Source organism: Lactuca serriola, chromosome 8 (genome assembly GCF_051521515.1).
Source record: "Lactuca serriola cultivar US96UC23 chromosome 8, Lser_US96UC23_V15, whole genome shotgun sequence".
Lineage (NCBI taxonomy): Eukaryota > Viridiplantae > Streptophyta > Magnoliopsida > Asterales > Asteraceae > Lactuca > Lactuca serriola.
In genome coordinates, this window is record NC_136415.1 from 248,077,263 (window position 1) to 248,087,178 (window position 9,916).

General features: G+C 34.2%; 1 protein-coding gene across 1 annotated transcript; it reads left to right on the top strand.

Moving 5' to 3' along the window:
- The first annotated feature begins 554 nt into the window (after positions 1-554).
- On the top strand, positions 555-9,157 carry LOC145065505 (phosphoenolpyruvate carboxylase-like). The gene is made up of 11 exons (XM_079012502.1): positions 555-647; positions 801-999; positions 1,705-2,096; positions 3,028-3,112; positions 3,803-4,025; positions 4,591-4,694; positions 5,301-5,388; positions 5,758-5,912; positions 6,217-7,215; positions 7,897-8,283; positions 8,665-9,157. The coding sequence occupies exons 2-11, from the start codon at positions 832-834 to the stop codon at positions 8,959-8,961; spliced, it is 2,898 nt and encodes a 965-aa protein (XP_078868628.1). The 5' UTR covers positions 555-647; positions 801-831; the 3' UTR covers positions 8,962-9,157.
- The last annotated feature ends 759 nt before the right edge of the window (positions 9,158-9,916 follow it).

The following is a 9,916-nucleotide window of genomic DNA, read 5'->3' on the forward strand; positions in this document are numbered from 1 at the left end:
ATCAAATGATTACGTGAAAGATGGAAATCCCTATTCTAATAAAAGAATAGGTTGATTCTCTTTTTATCATGTGTCACCTTATTAGACATCATAATTAATGTCATGTCACATGTCAATCTATTGATTATGCATTTCAAATTTCAAAATTTAAGTTTCTCACTCTAATTAAATGAAATTAAATAACATTAGAATACCATTTAAAATAAAATTAATATAGATTATAAGGTAATGTATTTATCTAAATCAATGATTATATTTTTATATAACTAAAAAAATATAATTGATTAATAATTTTGAGTTTTTACTATGAAAATTTAATTAATTTTGTAACGGTGATGACCACGGGCTATAAAATAGTATAATATAATATAGGATATTACAATCTTGTAAATAAGAAAGCTATTGACAATCGTACTTTCGTTTATTCTATTCTCGCAATTTGTTAATAAATTTCTTCTTTTGAGCCAATTTTAATTTCTTATCCAAGGTTTAAGGACTAGATTCTTATGCGGGGTTTAAGGACCTTTCTAGAACCACATTTTCCATCTGAAATCATCCGCAGAATCCCACTCGAAGGGGGACGTACCTTCACGAAACAATCTTTATCTTGCTGTCACGAGATTCATTACCCATCGTCACTTCCACCTGTAATCACCCCCTTCATGAAAATTCCATACTTTTTTCTGTCACATTTCACTTATTAATGCTTATCTTGCTTTCCCCAGTTTAATCCGTGATTGCAGTTGAAAAAAATCACCTCTAAAAGCACTTTTTTTTTTTTTTTACTTCATCGATCACAGACAGAAACCTCGACAGAAAGAGTTTTGTGAAATGGCGAGTCGGAACTTGGAGAAGATGGCTTCAATTGATGCACAGTTGAGGCTGTTGGCACCTGGTAAGGTGTCGGATGATGATAAATTGGTGGAATATGATGCTCTGTTGTTGGATCGATTTCTGGATATTCTTCAGGACTTGCATGGAGAGGATATACGCCGAACGGTATTCATCTTCTCCTTCATTCTCATTTAAGGGTTATGTTTGTTTTGATTCTGTTCTTGGACCTCTGCTACTTCATAATAACATTTTGTTACAGAGCATATACAACTTGAAGTTGTATTAATCACTTTTTACGTTGGAATGTTTGATGGATTCTTATTATTTAAGGAAGTAGTTATACTCTACCATTTCATAATGGTATCAAATATAGAACATATTTCTAATGAAATAATCAGGTTTGTTTTTTCAAAATATATACAATGTCCAAATAGGGTAAAAAAAAACGAAAATTGAAAGGACAATTCTATAATTAGGCAATTTATTGTGTTGTCAGGAAAAAGAAGTTGAAATTAGAATGATATGATAGAAAGAACTTAAAGTAAGATGCTATAGTACACAAACAAATGTAATTTTCAAAATTCAAAATTATGACTAAATATTGAAATTCCTTCTAAGCACCTATTTCATCCGAATTTACTTTAAGACCATAACAGAAGACATTTGCAAAAACTTCTAAATTTAGTGAAATGTTGAAATCCGAGAGAATCCTTGTCGTGCTTTTTTTCACCTTTTGGATAAGACAAAAAATTGCAGTTTCAGTATCAGTCCAATACATGTCAAACACAATACAATTAGTTTTGTCTTATCCTGTCTGCAAAAGAAACAAGTTTGGATCTTTGTTGATCTTTGCTTCTTTGTGGGGCATAGGTGCAAGATTGCTATGAACTTTCGGCTGAGTATGAAGGTAACATGGACCCTAACAAACTGGAGGAGCTCGGGAGAGTCTTGACAAGTTTGGATGCTGGGGATTCCATTGTTATGGCTAAGTCTTTTTCCCAAATGCTTAATTTAGCCAATTTAGCAGAAGAAGTTCAAATAGCATATAGGCGGAGAATCAAGTTAAAAAGAGGTGATTTAGCCGATGAGGCATCAGCACCAACTGAGTCAAATATCGAAGAGACATTCAAAAGGCTGGTGGGTCAACTCAAGAAATCGCCTCAAGAAGTTTTTGACTCTTTGAAGAATCAAACGGTGGATATTGTCCTCACAGCACATCCTACTCAATCCATCCGTAGGTCTTTGCTTCAGAAACATGGGAGGTCTGTATTTCCTCTGAAAAATATTACTCTCTCTGTCCCAAAATAATAGTCCACAGACAAAAAACACACAGTTTAAGAAAACATTAATTACCATTAACTTTATTAAAGGAAATGACAGTCTTACCCTTCTATTGCATTTAATTCTATGGTAGTTGCGTTTAATTTTATGGTAATTTAACTAATAATGAGGGGTATTATGATAAAAAAACATATTTATTTTTAGAAGTAGACAATTATTTTGGGACAAATCAAAAAGGAAACATGAACTATTAATATGGGACGGAGGGAGTATATATTAGGGGCCACTTTTTTTTTTTTTTTAATAATAGTTTTAGCGTAGTTATTATGTCATTTCATTAAGCGTTATAATTCATATATTTTTTATCTAGAGAAAATGTTTTAGGAGGTCACCCAACTATAAAAACTGCAAAAGAACCCACCTAACTTTATGTTCAAATGAAGCCAAAATAGTTAAAAATGACGAAAATATGCTTGAGTTATATCTGTTTAGTGATGAAAACATAAAATGTAAACTCTAAGCGCTTAATATTAATCAGGGATATTTTTGTAATTGACACCAAATCCAGCCAAAATAGTTGAAAATGAAAATACCCTGATCATAAAATATATGCCGATCAATACTTAAAAAGTAAACTTCAGGTACTTTGTTATGAATAAATAATAATGATTTATTTATTTTTTTAAAACTCATGTACTTAATCAGGGTTGTTTATTTTTTTTAATCATATTGGGCCGGATTTGGTGTGATATCCTCTGTCGCAGTTATTAGAGTTGAGTGGGCCTAAGAATTATGGAAAAGTTGGAAGGCCTCCGTTGGTCTTTTCCTTTTTAATCATATTGGGCTGGATTTAGTGTGATATAGTTTATAGTTTATTCTAATGCCATGATGTAATGCCTGAATCTTGTATAGAATTCGGAATTGTTTAGCGCAATTGTATGCCAAAGACATCACTCCAGATGATAAGCAGGAGCTCGATGAGGCTCTACAGAGAGAGGTATGTCATGTGTAGCAATTGATTCCGATTTTGTACCATGAGTTTTGTTAGAAGAGAATTAGAAGATTTTAAACGTTACATGAAAGCAGGGTCTGCCCCACATTGGGTGTGGGGTCCCTGCCCCCTCAAATAAAATAAGTTGTTTAGAAAAAATATTTTCATGTAATTTATTCCAACAAAAAGATAAAAGAAAAATATAGAACCACTTACTATAATCACTAACAACATAGATTAATAATAGTACACGGATTCAATTTATCTAGGGTTAAGTTAAAAAATTAGCAACATAAATAATTGATTTGTTATTATAACATCAAACTTTCATATATTATTATAGCATTTCAGTTTGGAAAATATACCAAATTATAACATTGTCTTTCAAATACAAATCAATTTTGCATTGCTACATGTCCCGATAAGAAGAAAAAAATGCTATATTGGGTAGATTTATCAAAGAACAACACCATAAAAAAATGAAAGTAGGATGATATAGTACACAAAGAAACGATCATGTATTGCTATATTTTGCACTTAGCCCATTTATCTACGAATAACGAACATTGATGAATATTTTGAAGGTGTTTTTGTGCTATTTTCCCACTACCACTGGTTAATTTTTTGTATTGTATAGAAACAAATGAAAGTAGGATGTTATAAAAGCATCTTTAACTTAAATTCTTTTATTTGTAGATTCAAGCTGCGTTCCACACCGATGAAATCCGGAGAACGGCGCCCACTCCACAAGATGAGATGAGAGCAGGAATGAGTTATTTCCATGAAACAATTTGGAAAGGCGTTCCAAAATTCTTGCGTCGTGTTGATACTGCTTTGAAGAATATTGGAATTTGTGAACGGGTTCCTTATAACGCCCCTCTTATTCAATTCTCTTCTTGGATGGGTGGTGATCGTGATGGTAACTTTCTTCACCTTTAAGATCTTAAGTTTTGTATGGATGATGCTGCAAGTGGGGCTGAATGGAAGAAAATGCAATTTACTTTTATATATTTGCTCATGATAGCATCCTACTCTAATTTTTTATACTACGATATTGTACTTCAATTTTGTTTCTTACTGAGACACTATACTTTGAAAAATCTACCCAATTATAAACATTATAATTTCAATTTTTTTCGTATTTGCCAAACTATGGCAGTGAAAATTGTTAATATTTGTACGACATTGCTATTGCTAGGTAGATTTATCAAGGTACATTGTTGTTTCTTTCATTTAACCCTAATTTTTTTTTTGAGAAAATAACTGCGCACTTAGGTAAATGAAAGGAAATAATAAATCTTAGCATTTAAAAAAAAAAAATCAGACTTCATGCGGTAAGCCCCATTTCCATGACTTTCTTTATTTAGCTTGTTATTTATGTATTAAGTCAAAAGGAAAAGTTGTCTGTAGCATTCGTAAGTACTCATTTGACATGATTTCCTAAATATGGTATATTATATCAACTAAACTTGATCATGTTACAGGAAATCCGAGGGTAACTCCTGAAGTTACAAGGGATGTATGTTTACTAGCCCGCATGATGGCTGCAAATCTTTACTTCTCTCAAATAGAAGACCTCATGTTTGAGGTAATAAATATCACTTTTTTGTCTCTTTGGTTTGCATGCGAAAATGTAAAAGAACATATGATGTTTCTGTTTTACTTAGCGGACTTGATGAGATCACAAACTTGATCCAATAAGCTATATATGAGTGTTTCTTTAATACAAAAAATGGAGGAAATAAGGCAAATGAGGTTTTCATCATCAACTCTCGACAAATTATAAATTTATTGTCAGATAAGTTTGGAACATCATCTATCAAACAACACTTTATTCAAACAACACTTAATGGGGAAAAAACAATGCATCTATGCTCTATTTTGCAAACATTAGCAATATTAGACATTAGGTGGCAGATACAACAGTTTTTTCGCATTTATGTTTCCAAAGTTTGTCCAAAAATGAACTTTCTTGTATATACATATGGCAATTTCACAAAAAGCGATGGTTAATTAGTTTGCAATGAAAAGTCATTTACTATTTTTTGAAACGTTAATCAGATTTTTATAGTTCAATGTAGTCCTTTTCTTCCTAAAAGTGAACTTTCAAACTAAAATCTCAATGTTTCTTGTAAATGAATGAAGTACTATTGTTTATCATTTGTTTTTGTTCTTTTTTGATCACTTGTGGCAGCTCTCTATGTGGCGCTGCAATGATGAACTTCGTGCTCGTGCTGATGAATTGCATAGAACCACAAAGAGAGATGTAAAGCACTATATTGGTATGTGACTCAAATATTCTGTCGATTATTAGGCTTTGTTTGTTACTTGGGATGGGAATACCAGACAAGTTTTCTAGGGATATATGCATTGATGAAGAGGGCATTTTCGTCATTTGAACAAACAAGAGATCAAGAGTGAGTTTTGTCCCACCTTTTTGTGCGACACATAAAGTTACAACTTTTGTCCCATTGACATCAGATTGAAATCATGCAAACGCAACATGATCAGTTTTGTCCTTCACTGTCTCATGTAACAAACAAAGCCTTTATGAACTTTTATCTTACAAGAACCACCATCTTATATTCTTCCGTTTTATTATCTTCAACTTATACCATTGAAATAATCATATATTGGTCTAAATGTCATAGAATTCTGGAAACAAATTCCTGCAAGTGAGCCATATCGTATTATTCTCGGTGATGTGAGGGATAAATTGTATCATACACGCGAACGTTCTCGTCAATTATTAGCCAATGGGATTTCTGATATTCCCGAGGGCAAAACATTCACAAATGTTGAGCAGGTTTGTGGGTCTCAAAAACTTCTAAGTCCTTTTCCAGCATCATCACGTAATCTTTTGTTAGCCTTTCATTTTTGAGCATGCTTATGTGTTATTTCTCTTTTACTTAATGGGGACAGATTTTAATCCAGTAAGCTATATACCGGTGTTTCTTTTTCCCTTAATGCAAAAAGAACGACTTACACCTCATTGAGTCTTGTTTTTTTTACAAATGTCAGTCAATTGATTTTTTTATTCAAATTTCCCAAGTGTGTTGTCATTTTCTCAAATATTTTAAACATAATGTTCTTTTGTCGTTTCCATGTAGTTTCTCGAGCCACTAGAGCTATGTTACCGATCACTCTGTGCATGTGGTGATCGACCAATAGCTGACGGAAGCCTTCTTGATTTCATGCGTCAAGTTTCCACATTCGGGCTTTCACTCGTTAGACTCGATATCCGTCAAGAATCCGAACGCCACACCGATGTCATGGACGCCATCACAAACCACCTCCAAATCGGCTCTTACCGAAATTGGCCCGAACAACAAAAACAAGAATGGCTCTTATCCGAACTTAAAGGCAAACGCCCTCTATTCGGCCCAGACCTCCCCAAAACCGAAGAAATCTCCGATGTTTTGGACACATTTCATGTCATATCCGAACTCCCATCCGATAACTTCGGTGCTTACATCATCTCAATGGCCACCGCTCCTTCCGATGTGCTTGCAGTCGAACTCCTCCAACGCGAATGCCATGTCAAAACCCCGTTACGAGTCGTCCCGTTATTCGAAAAACTCGCGGATCTCAAGGCGGCACCGGCCGCCATGGCCCGCCTTTTTTCAATCGATTGGTATAAAAATAGAATCAATGGGAACCAAGAAGTCATGATTGGGTACTCGGATTCCGGCAAAGATGCCGGGAGATTCTCTGCTGCTTGGCAATTGTACAAAGCACAAGAGGAGTTGACCCTAACTGCTAAACGGTTTGGGGTTAAGCTCACTATGTTTCATGGTCGTGGTGGGACCGTGGGCCGGGGTGGAGGTCCGACCCATTTGGCGATATTGTCTCAGCCACCGGATACAATTCATGGTTCGCTTCGGGTCACGGTTCAAGGTGAAGTTATTGAGCAGTCGTTTGGGGAGGAGCGGTTGTGTTTTCGAACACTGCAACGGTTCACGGCGGCTACACTTGAACATGGGATGAATCCGCCGATTTCGCCTAAGCCTGAATGGCGTAAACTCATGGACGAGTTAGCGGTTATTGCTACTAATGAATATCGTTCCATTGTTTTTCAAGAGCCCCGATTTGTCGAATATTTCCGCCTGGTAAATCTTTTAAATTTATATTTAACAAAGAATCCAGAAAAGCACAACCTACTTTCATCACGTTTTGGATTTAATGAATAACGTATTTCCTACGCTGATTAATAACATTAAACTACTTTTGATGGTTTGAAAAAGGTCATTTTTCCCGGTGACCGCGTTTTGAACTTAAATTAATTTGTTCGGCTAAATTAAAGAAATAGCAACGTACTTTAACCGTGTTATTTTTTAATCTTACATTAATCTTTTTGGCCAAATGTGAGAATTAGCAATAAACTTGCATTTATTTGTGCATTATAGTATCTTAGCTTTTATTCTATTACAACATTGTACTTTAATTTTTTCTTTATAGAGACATTGTGCTTCCAAAATTTTACCCAGCTATAGCAATGAAATTTGCATTGATTTTAATGACATTGCTATAAATAGGTAGATTATTCAAAGTACGATGTTGTAATTCAAAGACCTGCAACAGGATGTTATAATAATCAAATCTACGTTATTATTTCTTGCATTTAATCTTAGTTTGTTTGATGCATTTAACCATAGTTTGTTTGATCAAAGTAAGAAATAGAAGTAGGATACTATAATAAACAAATCAAAAGTAGGATACTATACTATAATAAAGAAATCAATGAAATTGCATTTAACCTAAATTTGTTTGATCAAATTCTTAATAAACAGGCAACACCGGAGTTGGAATACGGTCGCATGAACATAGGGAGCCGACCATCAAAACGGAAGCCAAGTGGTGGGATTGAGTCCCTTCGCGCAATTCCATGGATATTTTCATGGACTCAAACAAGGTTCCATCTTCCTGTATGGCTTGGCTTTGGAGCCGCATTCAAACATGCCATTGAAAAGGATTCGAAGAATCTCGAAATGCTTAGGGAAATGTACAACGAGTGGCCTTTCTTTAGAGTAACTATCGATTTAGTTGAAATGGTGTTTGCCAAAGGGAACCCCGGGATCGCTGCATTGTATGACAAACTCCTTGTTTCCGAAGAACTTTTGCCATTCGGCGAGCGGTTGAGGGCCAATTATGAAGACACTAAAAGCCTCCTCCTCTTGGTAATTCATGAATACCCATTTCTCTATCTTCCAAGTCCCACCCCTTTTTATATTTTTGTGAAAATACTAATTGCCCTTAATGAAGCTTTGGATTCAACTTCCACGCACCTCAAAAATGATTTTTTTTTTCATACAATATAATACAAACTTATTAATAACTTTCACCGAAGCACTTAGGTCACCATCTACCACTTTATATTATAAAAAAACACTTACTGAAAAAAACTTTTTACTTAATAACTTTAACTACTGATTTATATCTCACATGATGATCATGAGCATGACATTTGGGATTGTGGGCTAACCTGCCGAAGAATAATCCTTTTTACAAAAATCACTATTGTTTTTTGTAACTATTAGTTTTGCTATGATTTTGTGTAGATCGCGGGACACCGAAATCTGCTCGATGGCGATCCGTATTTGAAGCAAAGACTTAGATTACGAGACTCATACATAACAACACTTAATGTGCTTCAAGCATACACCCTGAAGCGGATACGAGACCCTAGTTATGACGTGAAGTTGAGGCCACATTTGTCCAAAGAAATAATGGAATCGTCTAAACCGGCTGCACAGCTTGTGAAGCTCAACCCAACAAGTGACTATGGGCCAGGGCTTGAGGACACACTTATCTTAACCATGAAAGGTATTGCGGCTGGGATGCAGAACACGGGTTGAGCATGGATACTGTGGTTGTTCGGTTGTTCCTTGTTCACTGGTTTAATGTTAACAAAGGTCTGGTTAATTTGTATTTCAAGATGTTGTGAGTATATCTTAATGTAGAAAACAATGTATAATATGAACTTATGAAGTGATATTTCCATGGATGGTTGTTGGATTATTGTTTCTTCTAATATAGTAACGTTTAACATTATACATATTTGTCATTTTCTTTGTGAAAATAAGATAATTTTGTTGAAAATTCAAGAACTAAATCATACATACATTTGAAAGAGGGAAATAGACTTATTAAGGTAATTAACTTTTCATTTTTTTCACATTTGGGTAACTATTTTTTTTGTATACATCTACGTAACGAATTTTTTTGGAAGTATTCACATATGACCATTATGACCGGCTGTAGCAGGTTGCATCCAGTCATAACCGATCATATGTGAACACTTTCAAAAAGTTCGTTACCTAGATGTATACAAAAAAAGATAGTTACCCAGATGTGAACAAACCGAAAAGGTAAGACTAAATTACGTGAATGGTCCCTGTGGTTGGTTTGGGTAATTTGTGTGTTTGATCCTTAGTTTATTTTTTAACTCGGATGTTCCCCACTGTTTATTTTTTGTTGCGCGTTTGGTCCATGTCTTACCTAAAAAATCTATTGTACCCTTTTTTAGTTATTTTTCTTATTTATGTATTTCTTTTTTATATATCTACAAAAATTAATAGACCTCATATATCGGTATCTCATCACCCTAAATCTGAAACCATATATTTGAGGTCTATTAATTATTTTAAATATATATAAAAATAAATACATAAATAAGAAAATTAATTAAAAATTACATAATAGTCTTTTTAGGACCAAACGGGCAACAAAAATAAACAATAGGGATCATCCTTGTTAAAAAATAAGTTGGGTACCAAACACACAAATTACCCAAACCACAGGGACCATTCG